The following is a 22,547-nucleotide window of genomic DNA, read 5'->3' as shown; positions in this document are numbered from 1 at the left end:
TCCTACATATAAATAGGTTACTCCATAGCCAAAATCACTACTTCTTTTCTTAGAGAAATATGGAGGTGTTTTGGTGCATGGAATTCTCTCTCAAGAGCCACCTTTGTCCTAGGTGTGTTGTGATTCCATTTGAGGCATTTCATACTATTGGTGCTAAGCTCTTAAGGCCAAATACATCAAGACTTCAAGCCACATAAAAGGTATGTTTCCCTAACTAGTATATTATATGGTTTATGTCAAATGCATGCTAGTTATAGGTTTAATGCCTTGGAAACCATTTGCATGTATAATAGAGAAAACATAGATCCAAGGTATTTAGGGTTGTATGTGCACCATAGGATGTTGTAGTATACTAAAACCCATCATTATTTTCCTTGTAGATCTAGGTTTAGGGGCTAGTTCTTCTTGTTGGGAAGTTTTGAGTTCTTGTTCTTGATAAAGTTAGGAACTTTATTGATATTTGAGGCCCTAATAGTCTTATATAATTAAGATATGGATTTCCTTTGTGGTTTTGGTGCCATGCTTGAAGTCTTCGCCCATTTTTCATCATTTTAACCTAATTGGTGTATGCCATGAATTGGACATGCATGTCTATAATGTTTGGACTTTTATGGACGATTAGGGTGCCATTAATCCTTTTGGAAAGTTGGAATATTGGAATTAGTGTATTAAGGATTTAATGAGAGTATGGATCTTCCACGTCTCCATGGCGTGGTCGGGTGCTAACCACAACGCGATGGATAGATCCATCGTGTTTTCTGGATTGGTCGGGAACATGGCGTGGCAAAAGACTTGCCACGGTGCGTTGGTCTGTTGAGTTGACCTTGACTGTTGACCGTTGACTTTTGACCAAGTTGAATTTTAGTCAACTAAGTAGTTTTAGATGGTAGACTAAGGTTTGACCTTCGAATTAAAGTCTAGGTGGTGTGTAGGACCAGCCTTTTACATCTTGCATGTTATAGTGTTAGTTTACTTCGACTGTGAGGTGAGTCTTCTCACTACACTATGTAGAATGCTAGACTGTCTTGTGATTCTTGCATGTGTGTTGGGCGGGGCCCGTTATGTATGTTGGGCTTGGCCCGTTACATATGTTGGGCGGGGCCCGTTAAATATGTTGGGTGGGGCTCGTTATGAATGTTGGACGGGTCCATATTGGTATATGGTACCTTGGAAAACTCACTAAGCTTCGCATTTACAGTTGAAAGTTATTTGTTTCAGGTACTTCTAGTAGAAAGGGTAAAGAGCCGACTTTGATTACACTGCATCCACAGATGGTTTCCATACTATGTGATTTTGAGATTAGTCTGATGTTTTTATGAAAATTGTGAACTCATGTTTTGGATTATTTGACCTTATGAACTGTATGGTATGGTTTAATTACTTTCAAAATGAAAACTTTTCCTAGTATTTTTGGAGTGTTTCAAGGTGCAAGATGAAGAGGGGAATCAACACCAAATCTGTTGGATTTGGTGTCTAAGCCCATAACTATAACGGGTATGAACTTGACCCGATTGTAGCATGGTCCTTTTGGTTTGCCTTCACCAGTGCAATTTGATAGGATGAATTTTGAGAATAAGGTTATTTATGGTTTATTGATATATTATAAGTATAGTATATTAATACAGAATTATTTAATTAGTATTGATCAATAATTAATTTATTAATTTTGTGATCAAAAGAGACTAATTAAATATATAGGGGATTGATTATGTAAATCAATCATTTTGTAGTGTGGGCTAATGATCCATGATCATGGGCTAAACTAATCCATGGATAGTCCATGGAGGTTAAACCCATGGAGCATGAGAATGTGGAAAGTCATGGGTTATTAGGGTTTACCAAGTGCAACCCTAGCATGTCCAACACTATAAATAAAACCCTCCATAGACCAAAATCGGTTGCACCATCTCATTGAGCTAAATAGATTATTCTCTTAAATCATCCTCTTGCATATGGTGTTTGTGAACCATTAGAGGCATCACACTTGAGGTGCTCAATCTTTCAAAGGTCAAGAACTACAAGTCCTTCTAAGAGGTAAGTCATCTAACTAGTTGTAGTGTTCATTTGACAATTTGTATGCTAGTTAGGACAATCCTTTGGAAAAATGATAATGCATGTATAATTAGAGAAAACATAGATCCAAAGCATTTAGGGTTGCATGTGCACTTAGGAAGTGTTACAGTGCTCAAAACCCAACAGTGGTATCAGAGCCAAGGGTTGTTTTCCATTATATTTAATGCTTACTAGTTTTTCAAAGTTGGAAAAGTCAAAATTTTTGCCTCAAACTGGTGAAAATGCTGAGTACATGAACAGACTCGACGAGTCCACTCAGTAAACAAGGCAACTCGACGAGTCAGTTCTTGCACTCGACGAGTTGAAGGCCCTGTTTGCAGAATTTTGAGTTTCTTGGCCTGTTTTGGATTAGGAACATTACCACAAACTGTTTTTGGTTCATAAAATTGTTTTTTAATGATATGGTAATGTTAATCCCCATCCGATAACATGATATTTGTCAAATTCTAAGATAACTACTTGTTTTATGAAATACTAGTTATTTGTACAGTTTGAAGTCATCATGAAATATGAATCAAATTAGGTCTAATTGGTAAATGATCATCCTATCATAATTGGATTAGTTAATTTTATTTTTAATTGTTTCTTGAATAGTTCCATAACTTGTCCTCAAGTTATGGAATGTGAAAAATCACACCATTCATGAAACATTAATTTTCATAAGTTATGAAATACCAAGAGTCATGAAAAGTTCATAACCTGTCCTCAAGTTATGGAATTGGAAAGGCCTCATTTATGCAACTTTAAAATCCATGAGTTATGAATTTCAAAAGTCTTGACAAGTTACAAAACTTGCCCTCAAGTTTTGGAACTTGAAAAGTTACATTAATGAAACTTTAATGCCAAAACCTAGAGTTTTAAAAGTTAAAATTCAATCATTATACTATTATAATATTAAAAGTTAATACTTATATATATATATATATATATATATATATATATATATATATATATATATATATATATTAGGTGAATGCCCGCGCGTTGCACAGAAACACCTATATAGTTGAAGTCTTTACAAATGTATGTTTTTTTAAATATAGCAATAACGTTGTTGTTAAATTTGATATATGTGATAATATATACATCTATTATAACTGCATAATCTCAATCGCTTGAATGACTTCTACATGTAAGTTACACATGAATAAAATTAAATATAATATATGGTTTAATGTTATTTATAGTTGTTGTTATTGTTAATTATATTTTTTAAAATTTATTTGCATAGTGTTTTAATTTCTATCATTATAATTATTTAAAACATCAAACATTGTTTTTTGATTTTAAAGGTGACAATTTAATCATTTATATAAAGTTATTTTTAACTATTATTATTGTAAGTTATTTTAAGCTACTTATTTGAAAACTTTTAATGACTATAAAAATATCGTTAGAAAATATTTTAGTTAAATTGAGGTTACAATTTAGTTTTTGCATTTATCACTACAGATTATCACTTTTAACTATTTACAAAATATTTTTTGGTTTTTTAAGTGGAACTGAAATTTATATTTAATTTGACATTGTAATGTTATATTTAAATTAACAATTTAAGTAGTTTGTCCAAACTGTTCAAAAGTTGTAGCTTTAAACTGATAATGGTTTATATAGAACAACATATTAAATCTAATAAATTAAGTATAATATGTTAAAAGTTAAAGACATAACTTTATAAGTAGAAGTAAAGATATTTAAAATTGAAATTTAGTATATTTTTATGATTACACTTTAGGTTTGATATTTCTTAACCTTATTAACCAACTTATAATCATTATTAGAAAGACACTACAATTAATCACTTTTAACTATTTACAAAATATTATTTGGGTTGTTTAAGTTAAACTAAAATTTATATTTAAGTTGACTCTGTAATGTTATATTCAAATTAATAATTTAAGTATTTTATACGAATTGTTCCAAAATTGTATCTTTAAAATGATAATGGTTTACATCCAACAATATATTAAAACTAATAAATTAAGTATAATATTTTAAAAGTTAAAAAACATAACTTTATAAGTAGAAGTAAATATATTATTTTAATATTGAAATTTAGTTTATATATGATTACACTTTAGGTTTGATATTTATTTAACCTTATTAACCAACTTATAATTATTATTAGAAGGAAATTAAAAAGTCATTAGAGTTTCAAATGAATGTGGTGAAAGGAAAAATGCATGGGGGTTTCAAATAAATGTGGTGAAAGGAAAAATGTTCCCTTTATAATATAGTATGATATATATATATATATATATATATATATATATATATATATATATATATATATATATATATGACAAGTCGGCCTTACCGTTAGTAGGCCTCATTCACGAAGCCGGTCTATAAGGGGGTATAAGGTTACTGCCTATAAAATGGCAGTTTAATCGGTGTCCACTCTCACCCACCGCTTCCTTGACTGGTGGAGGGTCGTTAGTCGAACGGGTAGGATAGGACTTAATTCTCCCTCATTAAAAGTATAATGATAAAAATATAAAGTAACTAAACTTTTATTAAAAATCCCAATCTTAGTTACTTTAGGAAAATATGAAATGGTGCTAATCCATGAAATTACACTTTGCACCTTGTTAAGTCGTTAGTGAAGCGTGTGTGGTTAACCAGCACACTAATCTGGGACTGACAATGTGTAGCAAAGGGTAACTTGGTGTTAATCATAGATCAATGGAGCGTGTGTGGTTAACCGGCACATTGATTAGGTGATTTGTAACATTGGGTGTACCAAGCTAATTTGCACGGTTATTCACTCCTTGTTTGTGATCCTCGACATCCCAATCACAAACTTGAAGGGCACAATTGAGATTTAAACATGTAATTGAAAAGTTCAATGAATCTCAAAGATCTAGGAATTTCAAGCCAATTAAAACTTAATAATTTATTTCGTTTTTCATGGTGGAAATTGGTAAATCGTCATTTACCTACCTTCAAATATTTTACAATTTGATTACGGCATCCCTCTTCACAATTGTGGAATATTGTGTTGGGTCCTAGCCTTAATATTTCAATTTTGGGTGTTATATTAAGGACTTAAATCAACTAACTTGAATTTCTCCCTTGTAGATGTCTAGTTTAGACAACTATGGTCTTCCTGAATCTGTTGGAAAAAGCTTTCCACATGAAGATGATATTCCACAATATCATACTTCACTTCCTCCACCTCCTCCAATTATTCTCCCTAACCCACAAGTTCAAAGACTTGAAAAGTTCAAGGTCACTCAAGCCCTACTTGCAATGAAACATCAAGATGGAAGGTCTGTGTGTACTCACGTCTTGGAGATGAAGTCACATATTGACAGGCTGAGAGTATTGGGTGTCGTTGTCTCGAGGAAGTTGGTTGTAGACTGGGTTCTTCAATCACTTCCTGAGTCATATAGTGAGTTCATTATAGATTACTATATGATAGACCGCAACATTACCCTTATCGATCTTACATATTTGCTAATTGCGGCTGAATCAGCAATGATTTGGTGCAATAGTAAAGCAAACTTGATTGGAAGATCTACTCCCCAAACTTCCATGGACATTAACAATGGTAACATTGGAAGTCAAGAAAAGCTTTCTCTTCCCAATGGAAAGGGATCGGCCATGGTCAAGTCAATTGACCAAAAGGTAAAGAGAAAGGCTAAGTCTGAGATAGTCCCGTGTACTATTCCCAAAGAGTCCATATGTTTCTATTGCCAAGACAAGGGGCATTGGTTGCGAAGCTACCGTAACTACCTGAAAGATCTGAGAGAAGGTAGAATCAAAAAGTTTGACTCTGCTTCAGGTAAGTTCACTATATAACCCTATTAAGTTCCTATTGATAAGATTCTTAATACATAATGTGATAAGATTACATTTTGATGTTTTGTAGGATCGAAGAAAAGAAATGATGCTTAAAGGAAAAGCAAGTTGAACCTGATCGTGAAGAGATGGATTTCAATTGCATGGTTCGATAATCGGATTTTTGAGCTGCTGCTTAGGAGTTATGATAGATTGCTTAGAAATTTGTAATAGCATAGTTTTCATTTGTAATTGCATTGTAAGAAAAAGTTTTCCGCACCTTTTTATAAATTAATAAAGTTTTGAATTTTTATCTTATTTTATATTTCCTTGCAATGGCATATGTGAAAATTGATGTTTGTATTTTTAGCAATATGGATTTGATTCTTTCATTTGTTGTAGTGTCAAAATTTACCAAATAAGGAAAGATTCTCATCACCAAGTTTCAAATGGACAGAAACTTGGAATCATGCAACTTGCATTGTATGATGAATGAGAACCTTCATCTTTGGGAAATTAAGACTAATTCCTTGTTCACATGTATATGTGTGTCAAGTGAAGGACTAAGGGATCAGGTACACTCGGTTGTACACTGGTCCAGGTCCACCACAAAGAACGATAAGACTATTCGTTATGATTTACTAAAGTTAGTAAATATGGTTATGCTTACAAGATTAAGTATAATTCTGAGTCGTTGAAAAGTCTCAATGTATAACAGAACGAATAAGAAGAATCAAAGTCGGCAGAAAGATAAAAGTTTCTCCAATCTGAAAAGATAGGAGAGTACTAGAATACCGTGTTTTATGATCATCTTAATGACTATGAAAACCACATCACAATTTGATCCTCTAAGGACGCCTTAGTGCATTTGTTTGGCTAAGAAGAGGAATCACGAATTGTTGAAATGGTTAAATCAATTAAGATGAATCATACTTTGTTCCAAAATCAAATCTTAGAGTCATACTCCAAGATTGTATATTGAGTGACATATCAGCAAATGTAGAGTAAAATGTTTTCTACTCTTGTACATTTGAAATTGGTAAGCTATAATGTTTTGGATAAAACAAAGACCAACTAAGACCAATTGTGAGAAGTGTTTCTCTTGATAAAAAACCGCACTAACTCTTGAATATCTGTTTGTCAAGTAATGTTTCTTGACAAAGAGAGTCGTATATGTTAAGAGGTCAGTGGGAGTCTTAAAGATCTTGAAAAGTTTCAAGAACTAATCAAGAATAAAGCCTATCGTTAATCACTAGCACACGAATTGAGGTTTGTAACCTATCGTGTTGACATATTCTTGTTTCAGTGCTCATTCCAGTTAAAGTTGATTGTGCATGTGAGTTCTATGAGTTCTTAATTGTTTGCATAACAACTTGGAAGCAATGGTAGGCCCTTGAGCTGCCAGGTGGCAAAAAATTAAGATTGAACAAGTTCAGTCCATATGAGTTTGGATTTGTCACTAGCCTGTCTTATGATTATGGTTATGACAAATTCACGTGGATAGGAACATATACTCCATAAAATCTAAGTGTCATAAGGTTTCTTTCCAATTCATGAAAATGATTGTGAGGAAACGCTTTCACTAAGTAGATTTTAAAGAGTTAGTAATTGTGATATTTGCATTCTCAAATTCAATTATGACTACGACATCCCTCTTCATAGTTCGAATTGTGAGAAATGGCAAAAGGTCTAAAACATTCGGAACTTATTGCTGTAAGTTCTGAAATAGTTTAGACACACATGTGAGCTATCTAATGAAAGGTGTACGAATTTGAGAAGCTTAGATAAAGAATAATCGAAGCATCTCGTATAAGAAATCTGAACTTTGGTAAGAAAGTCAATTAGTATTGATTTCTAGAAGTCCGGCTGATTTTGGATACATGTCAAAGCTAGTGGGAGCATAAGTGTTATGCCAGTAAGATAATAATTATTATGCTAGTGGGAGCATAATTATTATGGTAAGTGTTGCAACTTAGCAATGTTAATTATAGAAAACAAAGTTTTCAATTCGCAAAGTTGCAGGGTTTGAACAAGTTGTTTTGCTATAATTAAGGGAGAGGAACTTATACTTCATTTTTCAACTCTAAAATCTTAGATTGAGATTTTTAATCAAATTTAGTCAAAGACATATATGAATGTTATGTTGAAAAGATTCGACATAAGGAAATTCTATATGGAAATATTAATTGCATTCTCAAAATTCGATTATGATTACGGCATCCCTCTTCATAGTTTGAATTGTGAGAACATGGCAAATAGAAATATTATAGCAAAAGACTGATCAAGTATCATGTCTTTATGTAAGACATTATGAATCGTGTCCTATATGCTTCGGATATAGGGTCGACTACATATGCTATAATATTCAGGTGTTCTAATTTTTCCAAATGCCTATGGCATTAAGAGGGAAAAGGACTAGAACTAAATATGAGTAAAGTGGTTAAACAACTGTCAAGGACAATCTAAGGTTCGCTAAGGATTGGTTGCTTATGTGTAACGCCCACAGATTCGGGCTAGTCAATTTAGAGACAATGAGCGTCAAAAATGACTTTTTATGTAAGATTATTTAGAAGGATTAATCTTAACCAAGTTATATTATATGTCACAAGGGTTCCGTACATATAAATAACGCCGAAATCCGAGTTATAACGAAGAAGTTATGACTCGTCGAAGTTTTACGGCAAAACCGACACGACACCGGGAATCGTAAAAATATGACTTCGTATGAGGAGTTTTACGGCAAAGTCATAGTATATGTTAAACCGAGAGTGTGCATAAAAATAACCCCCAAATATGACTTCGTATGAGGAGTTATGATTTTTCTAAGATTTAGCATAATAGTACACAGCCCGAAATTCGAATTTTAGATCGGTCGATTTTTAACCAAAACAGTCTAAACGAGAATTGAAGATCTCATTAATAGGAGCTCAACGATAAAAAGACAGTAAAAAACAGAGCTCGTATGCGAAAGATATGGATGAAACTTAGTCCCTACTCTTCAAGCGCGGCGAATTCGATACAGTTTTGTAAATCTGAGATAGAGTGAGAATTAGCTGACGGGATCTAAATGAAAGTTGTAGTAGTCGTAAATATCAATGCGTGGATATAAAGAACGTCGATAATAGAGCTCGTATGCGAAAGATATGGACGAAACTTAGTCCCTACTCTTCGAGCGCGATAAATTCGATATAGTTTTGCAAATCGCAGATAGAATGAGAATTAGCTGACGAGGTCTAAATGAAAGTTGTATTACTCGTAAATACCAACGTGTGGATATAAAGAACGTAGAAAACGGAGCTCGTACGCAGAAGATACGGACGAAACTTAGGGCCTACTCTACGATAAAACCCCTATAAATAAGAGATGAACTCTTCATATTTTCTTCACACCATATGCCTTTCTTTCTCTCTCTAACTTCTCTCTAGACTCCCAAAACCCCTCTAAATCCCTAGTAACCTCAAGTTGCTAGAGGAAAGACCCGGAGCGCCCGAAGGCTCCGAGAAAAAGAGCTTTTCGGCTCAAAAGCTCTGTGCCAGCGGAACCCGGTTTTTAGCAAAACCCGCTGTAAGTGAGATATGCCTACCCTACTTTAAATACAGATTATATTTAAATATAATATTGTGATTATGAACCTATAAATAATATTTATCAGTGATTCAAAGTCGTTATACTGATTGATCTACTTACGGGGATGATGTATAGGTTGTGATTTAGTGAGGTGTTTAAAGTGGGATTTCCAAACAGTATACTTCGTATACCAAACGGACACTACCTCCGATATAATCCTACCTGGTTGTTCCTTACTTGATAGATCATGAAGTAGACTATAAGTTAATGACGAATCTAAACTAATAATTAGTCGCAATAAATATTAGACTAAAATCTAGTGGTAATAATACTAGGTTTCATCGAAGGAAATTATATTGTTAAGAAGTGAAGCGTTGTCCGAGTTTGGAATCATCACTTTAACAAGTGAGTACATAGTTACTTTCATCTTACACATAGATATGAAGTATTTTATATAAATTACGTGCTATGTGGGCATATTATCTGTATACTTGCTATCTATGCTGGATGAACGATTTTATACATGTTTTAAATGATTTAAACTGTATATGTATTTTATATCTACAAAATATGTTGGGTAAAACATGGGTAGATTAGAGATGAGATAAATGATGAGCGATGAAAGATGAGATGAATGATGAGCGATGATATATGAGTGGTAAATTATGGTGAGAAGCGATGACCTAAGTGATGAGCCAAGCGATGACCTAAGCGATGACCTAAGCGATGAGCCAAGCGATGACCTAAGCGATGACCCAAGCGATGGCCCCGTCATCTAGCAGAGTATGGATGACAACCACAGATTATTCTAGACAGTCCAGTGGAACACTAGTAGGCTCGCAACCTGTAGGTGTTGTGAACGATGTGTTCACCCGGTGTACTCTAAACCCTGGCGACTATGCGGCTTAGTGCATGTTGTATAAACCCTGGCGACTATGAGACTTAGTGCCTAAACCCTGGCGACTATGCGAGTTAGTGTCTGTCGAGTAAACCCTGGCAACGATGGATTTCGTGCCGATTCCTTATGATGATCCTTAGGAATGAATGAATGAGGAAAAGCTAATTCTTAGGGTAGATCCTTAAGAGTAAAGAAGATAATGGGGATGGGTAATTGGGTTGATTATTTAATGTTTAAACATAATAATTATATTATTGTGGGTTGAAAACCCTATGTACACACCAGGTTTCCCAACCTGACCCACTCAAGCTTATTTATATCACAGGTGTTGATATGAAGTCACATTACACTGAGAGATTAGGGAGATATAAATCACTAGTGATAATGAATGTAAGTTATGTTTATGCTTATGTTTCTGTATTGACGATGACATCCCAAATGTTTTAAAAGGAATAAAAATACTTTTTCTTCGGAAATGCCTTGATAACGTATTTATCATGTTTTACTGGGAACAAATTTCGCAACATTTTTATTAAAAGAGGTACTCTGATTTTATAAAGCATAAACAAAATCGGTCTTTTCTGGCCGTGAAAATGGGGACGTCACAGTTGGTATCATAGCAATTACTTTAAGCGAACTAGGAATAATGCTTTATTTCTAGACTTAAACTTAGAATGCTAAACGATGATCGTGAGGAGTGTGTCTAATATATTTTAGGAAGTACGCCTGAATAGACACAAGCACTAGCTTAATTAGGGAAGATGCCTAAGATGCTTTTATACGCTAAATATTTTTTGATGTTTTATGCTATCGTTTGATCGGATCTATGGTTTGTTGCCGACCGGATCTGGAAATTTTATGTGTTCAGATTTCTAAACGTTTAGTTACGATATTAGAACTGGCATATAATTTTTCGAAGTAATAAGGAGGAATACGCATCTAAACCTTCCTCTATCTATATTCTCGTATCAATACACCAAACGACTACTTTGGTGTGCAGAACATCATGGTGAAGACTCGTAGTGAATTGAGTAAATTGAGTAAATTGAGGAAATGAGAAGGATTACGATACTGAATAGTACCTATCGGAAGATATTGTAAGAGTGATATCTTGCCTTTAGAATGCGTCTAATAAATAATACGTGTAGTACGGGAGAAGTACACTTTCGATTAGCAGAAAGAAAGATTTTTGGTATAATCCATGAAGTTATCCCATCGTCTGACATTTCCATCACCAACCGAGTTGAAGCAGAATTGATGATCGAAGATACGCATGGAAGAAGTCCTAGTAGGGTCTAGAGAAAATTATATGATTGTTTGGACACATTTTTATATGTTAAAATTGTTTTTGTGATAATAACTTGGAGAACTACGAGACAATACTTGGGACGAGTATGAGTAGGTGTGAATGGTAGTAGAGGCCTATACTACCGGAAGCACAGGACTCACACTTGGATCAGGGAAAGTCACAAGGTTACCAAGAAGCTAGACAAGATTCACATTATGGATAGTTGGAAGTATAGTAATGGATGGACCATACTGACATTATTATGAATAGACAGGATTCTATTAACAATGAGTTGTCATATGGCAAATATGGAAATGTTTCCATAATGGGAGTTGGATATTAAGAATTTATGAGTAAGTTAGAAACTTTTATGCAAAGAAGGATGTTCAAAGGAATGTACTTTGAATTTGAGACTACATCTCCATGGAATTGTCTTGTAACAATCTCCAAAGGAATATTTGCATAATAGTTTAGAACTAACACATTCTAATAGTGGCAAGAATTTGATATTCTTACACTTAAAGATTTGGAATTGTGAAATGAGTTTATTTGGAAATCAAATGGAAGACCATAGGTAAACATAGTGTGCATGCTTGGAGCATGGGATAACTATTGTTTTAATTCAAGTATTAAGTTGATTAATCGAAACATTATACAATGAATAATGAGTAATCAATATGGTGATTAAATAAAAGGTGTTTTATTTACGCTCACAAGTTTTGGGGCCATATAGGATTAGTATTATTCTTGTGTTTCACTTTGCATGTTTTGACTTCCCGAATAATAAGATTATTCAAACCATCCACAGTCGATCATACGTTGGAAGTAAGTATGAAATAAGACTGTCATGAGTTGGCTTGTAAGATTGTCTAAGGAGTTAGGCATAGCAACAGGTTTGCTACACCATTCATGAGTGCTCCTGAAATAAGATTTGAGTATTGGATTCAACCCGCGCTCACTTGAATCACTTCATGGAATTTATCACAAGTGATCGTGAGACGATAATATCATATAAATCTTCAAACCTAGATATAAGAGTTGTTGACTATGAGTTGGTTGTACATTGATAGTACGAAAACGCATCGGTAACTCGATGTTATAAAACGTGTTGTTGTGTATAATTCAATGAATAGTTAGTACAAGCATATGAGTCGAAGTTTATCTGTTCCCTTTTATCCTAAGAGGATTAAAAGCGATATCTTGGGCCCCTCGATGATTATGTTTTGACTTATGTGTCGGGCCCGATCAGAACTAAATTGATGTGTTCAGTTATGTTCTATGTCAAACAAATCGGAAATCGGGAAACAAACTGCTGGACAATAAGTATGACATTGTTCCATGTATTTGTCCAGCTGATATCTTGAGAACAGAGGATTATATGATCACTTATCTGAAGGACGTGTCACTGACTAGGTCAGAGTTCGACAACTGCTTTTGAAAGCTTACAATTGCTAAGTCAGATCCTGAAGTACATTAGCAGTAATAGTTATTAGACTTATTCAAGTGGGAGACTGTTGGATTTGGTGTCTAAGCCCATAACTATAACTGGTATGTACTTGACCCGATTGTAGCATGGTCCTTTTGGGTTGCCTTCACCAGTGCAATTTGATAGGATGAATTTTGAGAATAAGGTTATTTATGGTTTATTGATATATTATAAGTATAATATATTAATATGGAATTATTTAATTAGTATTGATCAAGAGTTAATTTATTAATTTTGTGATCAAAAGAGACTAATGAAATATATGGGGGATTGATTATGTAAATCAATCATTCTTGTAGTGTGGGCTAATGATCCATGATCATGGGCTAAACTAATCCATGGATAGTGCATGGAGGTTAAACCTATGGAGCATGAGAATGTGGAAAGTCATGGGTTATTAGGGTTTACCAAGTGTAACCCTAGCATGTGCAACACTATAAATAGAACCCTCCATAGACCAAAATCGGTTGCACCATCTCATTGAGCTAAATAGATTATTCTCTTAAATCATCCTCTTGCATATGGTGTTTGTGAACCATTAGAGGCATCACTTTGAGGTGCTCAAGCTTTCAAAGGTCAAGAACTACAAGTCCTTCTAAGAGGTAAGTCATCTAACTAGTTGTATTGTTCATTTGACAATTTGTATGCTAGTTAGGACAATGCTTTGGAAAAATGATAATGCATCTATAATTAGAGAAAAACATAGATCGAAAGCATTTAGGGTTGCATGTGCACTTAAGAAGTGTTATAGTGCTCAAAACCCAACAAAATCCCCATCTTAATTCTTCAAAAACTCACTCCTTCTTCACTTGAACCACCCACTCCTTTCACAATTAGCAACTTCAATTTGGAACTCTCTCAAGGTGGCTTGTTGGCTACAAATAGAGTTACTAACACCAATTCTAGGGTTATGCCACCTTAAATAGTCCACAACTTTCTCATTTAGCCCTCAAAGTATCATGAAATGCCTCCTAGACCTATATACATGATCAATGTTCATTTTATTGCACTTTGGCTCTCCAAACATAACTTTAAACAAAGGAAAAGGTTATTTAAGAATAAAAATCAACGGAACACTAACCTCAATGATGGATGGAAATAAGGTTTGTTTCCTTCCCCTCCTTAAGAGGATACCAACACGAATAGTTGATGATAACGAGCCTTCATATCTTCTTTAACCTCCCAGATCATTTCTAACCGGTGTTTATTCCTCCATTGAACCTTATCACGCTTGACTCATTTCTTCTGTAACGGTTTGGTCTCACGATCCAAAATAGTTGTCGACTCTTCTATCAAGTGCCTCGAATCATCCACTCGAGGCTCCTCCAAAGGTAAAATGTTTGGCTCCTCCGTTAGACACTTCTGAAGATAGCAGACATGGAACACATTGTATATCTCATATAACTCCGGTGGCAACTCCAATAGGTATGTATGATCTATAATACACTACTGAAAATTGACCAATAAATCATGGCCACAACTTCCCTTGCTTCCTAAATTAAATCTGATGACAAGTGATGGAAACTCACAACCCTATTATCGCCTTTCTCCTCCAACAGTCCAGATATGATGCAAAATCATAACCATACCACCACTAATAACCCAAATCTGATAAGAAACAATGAATATGATGAAACCATGCTTTCTTTTAGTGGTCGGTAGTGGTTCCATTGTTGCTATCTCTCTGATTTTTTTTTGCTAGTGGTAGATCTAGATATTGAAGTTTCGATACAAGATGCACACAAGGTGTCTAATGAAATGTCTCATGAGTTATGTATGTTTTTAAGTTGTAGATGTATGATGAAATGTTCTCTGATGAAAGATCTATAAGTTTTAATTGTGAATGATGTATAAAATTTTCTCTGGTGGTAGATTTGTTCTTTGATGGTATATTTTGAGATTTGTTCTCTCATGCATTCAATGTCGTATGAATTATATGTGATGCTTATTGATCTGATGTGTGGTGCATAGAAAGTGCAATGAAATGTCTCAATGAAACAATGTATGTTTTAAGTTGTGAATGTAGCTTTTTCTATATTAAGTAGTGAATATTAAATTTAAATTTTGAATGTAGCTATGAATATATATTTTTATGTATTAAGTTGTATTTGTATAATTTTTATGATGAAATATATGAATGTTTTTGGCATAAGTTGTGAATACTCTAAATAATGAATGGATTAACTTGTGAATGACTTGTGAATATACTATATTAAACTGTGAATTTTATGTATTAAATTGTTAATAGAATGTCTAAAGTTGTGAATTATGAATAAGTTGTGAATGTGTAAGTTGTGAATGTGTTGTATTCAACTGTGAATTTTGTATGAATTTTATGTTGAATTATGAATGAGTGAATTAATATGTTTATTAAATAATGAATATAGTATTTAGAATATTTCTTGGTTGAAGCTTGAAAATTACACTCTGTCATTGTTCACTAAAACTTTAAAAAAAAATGAGATTTTAATAATGGTATCAAATTCATCCAATTTAAAAAAATAATAATAATAAAAGGCTAAGATTAATGGGTAGCAATTTTTCAAAAGGTTTAAATGACAAAAGCAAATTTAATAATAAAACTAAAAATATAATTCCTAAAGTTTCTAACTATTTTTTGTTCTTATTTGAAGGACTCCCAATATAATCTATAACAATTACTTGAGAAATACCAATATTTGGAACGGAAGAGAAACCTAAGGGTGCGCTTAGTTGCGGAAAAATTGGCCGTTTTCCGGAAAATTTTTCCAAGAAAAATGAGAATTTTGAAAACGCGTTTAGTTCGTCTGTTTTTCTAAATTTTTCACGGAAAATGAAAATTTTCCGTTTTCTAAAATTACAAAGAAGTTGGAAATTTTTGGAAAACCAATAATCATTGTTTTCCACATTTTTCTAATTCTAAAATATAAACACCAACTCCCACCCCATCCATCTCTACATACCCTCACCTTAACACCCCCAACCTACCACACCCCTACCTACCTACATTCACTCTCAAGCCCACCCCTACAAACACACATACACACCCCCCCTACACACACACACACACCCACAAACACACACACACATACACCAACCCCCACAAACACACACACACACACACACACACACACCAACCCCTACAAACACACACACCCACAAACACACACACACACCAACCCCCACAAACACACACACCCACAAACACACACACACACCAACCCCCACAAACACACACACCCACACACACACACAAACACACACACCCACAAACATACACACACACACCCACAAACATACACACACACACCAACCCCCACAAACACACACACACACCCACAAACACACACACCAACCCCTACAAACACACACCCACACCCACACCCACCCCACCCCACCCCCACAAACACACACACATACACACCAACCCCCACAAACACACACACCCACACCCACCCCACCCCAACAAACATACACTCACCCCCACCCACACACCCACAAACACACACGCACACACACCAACCCCCACAAACACACACACACACACACACCCACACCCACCCACACCCCCACAAACACACACCACCCCCACCCACACGCCCACAAACACACACACACACACACACCAACCCCCACAAACACACACACACACACACACAAACTCACACCCACCCCCACCCCACACTCACACACACACACACACACACACCCAACACCACTACCACAATCACCGACCTATCATCACCATCACCATCACCACCACCACTACCCCATCACCATCACCACCACCGCCGCCATCACCACAATTGCCGCCGCCACCACCAGCGCTTGTCATCACCACCACCGCAGCCACCCAGCTGCCACCGCCACCACCACCACGACCACGCTGCCACCACTGCCCCCCGCCGCTGCCCCCACCACCACCACCATCCCCACGCCCTCCTTACCACCGCTACCGTTTTCTAAAAATGAAAGCCGATAGAAAAATACACATCTAAACACGTTTTCTATTTTTTTAAAACTGAAAATGAAAAATGAATAAGTTTTAACAAAACACGTTTTTTAAATTTTCCAATGAAAACCGAAAACGGAAAACGAAAACTGAAAAGGGAAAACGAAAAACGGAAAATGAAAACTATTTTTCCGTAACTAAACGCAACCTAAGAGTCCAAAGCACTGCATTTTATAATATATCCCGTGACAAGAAATTGGACATTGGTTTGTCAATTTCAATATACGGTCACAAAGATCAACATCTTTTAAGTTTGACGGTTGTACTTTCAGTTTTTCAAGATTGGCTACCCTCTTTAGCTCTCCCTTAAAAGAAACAAATCAATGCATGAATGGTAAATCTTAGTTTTTTTTCTTTTAAGGATCAAACCATACCAAAAAAGTTGAGTTGTGACTTCATTTGCATTCTAAAAAACACCATTTGGCATGAGTCTTTGTTTTACGTGTTTATATATAATATAATAATTCATAACTTATAAGTGTCGTCGCTTTTACAGATTTATTATAGGCCATATAGTGACGTGTTCCAATCACTCGAGTTTTGGTTTTTTCGGTTTTTACAACAATTAAAAGAATTTATGAAAATGTTAATAACTAAAGTATTAAGGAAAAAACTTTAGTGTCAAAATTTGAACTTTAGAAACTTCAGGGGCGAAATTAAACTTACGCACACGCACATCAGTGATCAGTTTCAGTCAACAATGGAGGGTGACATCTAAACCTTCATATATAAAAAATACACCATACGTTTATAAATTCACATGCATACGATACAACTTTAATCTCCCTTCTAATCGCTCTCAATCTCCTTATCATTAGATTAATTTGAATTGATAATGGGAGCTCAAGCAGAGAAATGGGTGTTGATGGTGACTGCGAGAACGCCGACGAACATAGCTGTGATCAAGTACTGGGGGAAGAGGGACGAGAAGTTGATTTTACCGATTAATGATAGTATCAGTGTTACTCTCGATCCGAATCACCTCTGTACAACCACCACCGTTTCTGTGAGCCCTAGCTTCGTTGAAGATCGCATGTGGCTCAACGGCAAGGTACACACCTGAACCTAATTTCTCTCTGTTTATCCATCGATCAACTCAAAATTAAGCAATCAGAGATGCGGATATTGAATTCTGTGATCGGATTGAGTCCTCTTAAAATCCGAAGTTCACTTCGATTCAGATGAAGTCGACGTACCTGTAACTCGCTCAATTTAAATATCTTCAAACACACAAAAATCGCAACAATAATGATTGATATGCGTTGATTAGTGTGAAATGAGCAAGTTAAGAATCGTCAATCATTCAGTTTCGCTGATTCGTGGCATTTTTCCTTGTTTTGCTGGTTATTGTAGGAGATATCACTTCAAGGAGGTAGATTCCAAAGTTGTTTAAGAGAAATCCGAGCTCGTGCTAATGATGTAGAAGATGAGAAGAAAGGTATTAAAATCAACAAGGAACATTGGCAAAAACTTCACCTGCACATTGCTTCATATAACAACTTCCCAACTGCAGCTGGTCTTGCTTCCTCAGCTGCTGGTCTTGCTTGTTTAGGTACTCATTTCATGCTTCATTGTTGTTGCACCAATATGCATTTTCAGAAATCTTTCAATTTTATATAAGAAATTTATTAATCTTTTTGTGCAGTATTTTCCCTTGCCAAATTGATGAACCTGAAAGAAGATAACAGTCAACTTTCTGCTATTGCCAGGTACCTAATACATACATACATCATTAGATTAAAATAAGCAAATGCTAATAGCATTAGCAACAATTCATTAATATATAAAGTTTATGCACAGGCAAGGTTCAGGTAGTGCTTGTCGCAGTTTATACGGTGGATTTGTGAAGTGGATCATGGGAAAAGTAGGTTTTTCTGTGATTTAAACTTTTTTTTTTCTAATTAAAAATATATAATCTTGGCACCAAATAATCAACTTTTCTCTTGTTTATAGGAGGAAAATGGAAGCGATAGTATTGCTGTTCAACTTGCAGATGAGAAACATTGGGACGAACTCGTAATTATCATTGCTGTGGTATTTTTCTTGTTTCCTTTTTTTAATATTTGTTAGTTACCACATACTATTTACATATTACAAACATCTTGTGTTAAAATTTGTCATTAATGGTGCTTATGGTGTTTACAGGTAAGTGCACGACAAAAAGAAACAAGTAGCACATCCGGAATGCGTGATACCGTTGAAACAAGTGCACTTATACAACATAGAGCAAAGGTACACCTCTATGAGAAGGACATTTACGTCTTTTTGCAAGTACATGTCCCAAATTGTTCCGTATTTTTGGATGGGACAAAAAGTTTCTACTTTTGTCCATCGACATAAGTCTCAGTGCCAGTCCCTTCAAATGAAACACACAACACAGTACAGCCTAGCCTGTTCTGTTCTGCCATGTCCTGTTTAACAGTCTAAATTTTGTTTACTGTAAATGGCACAGGAAGTTGTACCAAAGCGCATAATTGAAATGGAAAACGCGATACAAAACCGTGATTTTGCATCTTTTACTCGTTTAGCGTGTACAGACAGTAATCAATTTCATGCTGTTTGTTTGGACACGTATCCCCCTATATTCTACATGAACGACACATCCCGCAGGTAAGTTTCTCCTGTTACATACCATTTTTATGTGAGAATTAAAAAAAAGGAAAATTACATACTCTTTTCACCAATAATATCAATATACTTACAACTATTTACCAATAATAGCAATATGCTACTCATAAAAAATATCAGTTATAACTTGTTATAAATGTTACAGAATAATCGGTTGTGTTGAGAAATGGAATCGTGCAGAAGAGACACCTCAGGTTTGGAGTTTTGACATTTATGGGAACTGGTGGATTGAAAATTTATTAAAATTTGGGATGTTGAGTAATTTGATTTGAAATTGATGGACAGGTGGCATACACGTTTGATGCGGGGCCAAATGCGGTTATGATAGCACGTGACAGGAAAACTGCTGCCCCTTTACTACAAAGGCTGCTTTATAACTTCCCTCCACAACCCGACACCGATTTAGACAGGTATGCATATTAATTACATAACTCATCGATGGAATTGGAATTTGAGATTCCATTCCATGGGTTGTTTGGTTGCAAGATGGATGGAATTCAAAGATACACTTGTTTGATGATGGTTTATGTTGTTTTGAATAGCTATGTGATCGGGGACAAGTCGATACTAAAAGATGCAGGAATTAAGGATATGAAGGATGTAGAAGCATTGGTGGGTCCCCCCGAAACAAAAGGTAACATTGTGGGAGAGAAATCAAAGGGAGATGTTAGCTACTTTATCTGTACAAGACCGGGAGGTGGTCCCGTTGTGCTTTCTGATGAAACTCAAGCCCTACTGGACCCACTCACCGGCTTGCCAAAGTGAAAAACACCAATTTGAATTTTTTTTAGATTTGTGAATCAAAAGGATAGTGTAATGACACCTTTTGTGTGTGTATTTTAGTGTTCCATTGATGTACCCATACATGATAGATTAATTTCACATTTATAAATCTGTAATTTTTCGAGAGGAACTTGCAATGTTTCTACCACTATGGATTGATCAACTTTAACCTAAAGAATCTCTTAAAAGTCAGCAAAATCTATTCAAATGTTTATAACATACTTATTTTGCCTTCTAAACAATAATAATAATAATTCACTATGACTACAAAAAGAACATAATGGAAACCATGGAAATGACTTTCTGTGTTTCACATTGATCAAAGGTTATATAATCTCATATATGACTTTTCCTAATCAGTTGACATTTAAATACAGAAATATAAGCAACAAGAACATGATGAAGACAAGATACCAGAATAAATACTTGCATTCATTAATCACAAAACCTGGACTTAACAACAGCTAACAACTACAACCACTATCAAGAAAATCAAAAAACTATGATGAAGCAGATGATATCAATATCAAAATACAACTAGCAAGGAAAAAAGCATATAGATCAAGAAGCAAGCGTACGCAATGAGACCACGGTGTTCGTCTCCACAAGAAGCCAGCTCCACCAACAAACCGGTGCAAACCCTCGTCGCCCACATCACGAAAACCCCCGTCATCACGAAGATCAACACCCCACCTTGGGGAACAAACAGAGAAAGTGCAGATAGTATCACGATCGGAAGCATACAGTAACCGATCAAACTTAAGCACCGGTACAAATCGAGATTCCCGTTTCGTCCGGCGAGCATATTGAACACGACGTACAAAAACAGAGACGCGACGGTTGTCCACCCGAAAATAATCCCGAAATGTAACTTCCCGGCGAGCAATTGAAACAATCCGAATGCCATGATGAACAAAATAGGACCGGATAGATCTGCGTCTTCGTGAAGATCGGCTTTGACTCTAAACGGATTCAAAATTGATACGGTTTTGTTCCAAATTTGTTTCGTGTTTATACCTAGCTCTTCCAGGAGAGGTGGCTCGTCGTCAAAATTCGTACTGCCGCCGCTGATGGTGCTGCCGAATTGGGGAGTAGAGAAGGATGTGGATGCCGGAGACGATCCGATGTCGAATGACATGAAAGGGATACCGGCGTTTGCAGATCTCGCAGGCTGAAACGGTGCTGTTGGGAGACGACGTTGTTGTGGGCCGGTGTTGGGGTTTCCACCGGAGGGGAAAACCACAGGCGGAACGTTGAATTCCTTCGACATATTGACGGAAACTGAAAGATTGGGTGTGAAATCGATAAAGAAATCGACTTGCACACCAGAATTTTGACGCAAATAAGAAGATTTAGGCGATGATTGATGAAAATTAGGGTTGAATATCTTAAATTGGATTATTGGAAACCATGGACAAGTGTGATGAAGTGGCGGTGAAGTAAATGGCTAAAGAAAATACACATGAATATTGCTTTTGTGTCATTAAAATTCTTACATTACCAATTATATTTTTATTTAAAATTGACTTATTTACTTATAAAAAATTAGTTAAAGAATATGTTTTGGCAAATTAAAAAGTTTTAACTCCATTCATAAATAAGTTTTTTTAAAAAAAAAAACAAGACATTCCTGACTTTTCAGAACTGTGTTTGGTTTTTTATATTAAAATACCACAAATACACTCATTAACCGAAACACATTGCGTACGTATAAGCTAAACATATATTTTTTGGTCATTTTATATGTATAAGCTAAGCCAAACATATTTTTATAACACAACTTATTGACTTGTTGGTTTTTGTCACCATAAAAGTTAATCCAAACACTTTTAAAAAAAAAAACTTATTTTGTCACCCCATAAGTTAATAAACATTTTTGCCCTAAAATATTTTTCAAGTTCAAAATGCAATCTCAAACACCCGTTATAACATTCTTTTAAGCAACCCATCATTACATAAGCAAATATTAAAAATAAAAGTCTTAGTATTTCATTTTACTTTATTTTCCAATCATACATAAAAACATCTCATCATATTTTTAAAAATATTC

At 35.1% G+C, this 22,547-nt stretch overlaps 2 protein-coding genes across 3 annotated transcripts; one reads left to right on the top strand and one right to left on the bottom strand.

Moving 5' to 3' along the window:
• Positions 1–17,794: 17,794 nt before the first annotated feature.
• Positions 17,795–21,955, bottom strand: LOC145140909 (uncharacterized). 2 transcript variants are annotated; one of them, XM_079074294.1, is made up of 2 exons: positions 21,076–21,955; positions 17,795–18,757 (listed from the first exon to the last, which is right to left on the bottom strand). In XM_079074294.1, the coding sequence occupies exons 1-2, from the start codon at positions 21,765–21,767 to the stop codon at positions 18,715–18,717; spliced, it is 735 nt and encodes a 244-aa protein (XP_078930420.1). In that variant the 5' UTR covers positions 21,768–21,955; the 3' UTR covers positions 17,795–18,714. The 2 variants fall into 2 exon arrangements, with proteins under 2 accessions (XP_078930420.1, XP_078930419.1); XM_079074293.1 differs by lacking the exon at positions 17,795–18,757 and having other exon boundaries at positions 20,909–21,954.
• LOC145140908 (diphosphomevalonate decarboxylase 2-like) lies at positions 17,922–20,627 on the top strand. Its single transcript, XM_079074292.1, has 10 exons — positions 17,922–18,137; positions 18,440–18,638; positions 18,732–18,795; positions 18,887–18,950; positions 19,040–19,120; positions 19,232–19,318; positions 19,539–19,696; positions 19,860–19,908; positions 20,000–20,124; positions 20,257–20,627. Exons 1-10 carry the CDS (start codon positions 17,922–17,924, stop codon positions 20,477–20,479), a joined length of 1,266 nt encoding a protein of 421 aa, XP_078930418.1. The 3' UTR covers positions 20,480–20,627.
• Positions 21,956–22,547: the final 592 nt, after the last annotated feature.

Source organism: Lactuca virosa, chromosome 9, assembly GCF_052849685.1.
Source record: "Lactuca virosa cultivar CGN04683 chromosome 9, Lactuca_virosa_CGN04683_v6, whole genome shotgun sequence".
Lineage (NCBI taxonomy): Eukaryota > Viridiplantae > Streptophyta > Magnoliopsida > Asterales > Asteraceae > Lactuca > Lactuca virosa.
Note: the sequence above shows the minus strand (reverse complement) of the source record. Positions and strands in the feature narration are given on the sequence as shown.

Coding starts and splice junctions, on each gene's coding strand:
- LOC145140909 (XM_079074293.1), bottom strand. CDS start 21,767: ATGTCGAAGGAATTCAACGTTCCGCCTGTGGTTTTCCCCTCCGGTGGA.
- LOC145140908 (XM_079074292.1), top strand. CDS start 17,922: ATGGGAGCTCAAGCAGAGAAATGGGTGTTGATGGTGACTGCGAGAACG. Junction 18,951..19,039: donor TGAAGTGGATCATGGGAAAA/GTAGGTTTTTCT, acceptor TCTTGTTTATAG/GAGGAAAATGGAAGCGATAG. Junction 19,319..19,538: donor TTATACAACATAGAGCAAAG/GTACACCTCTAT, acceptor TAAATGGCACAG/GAAGTTGTACCAAAGCGCAT.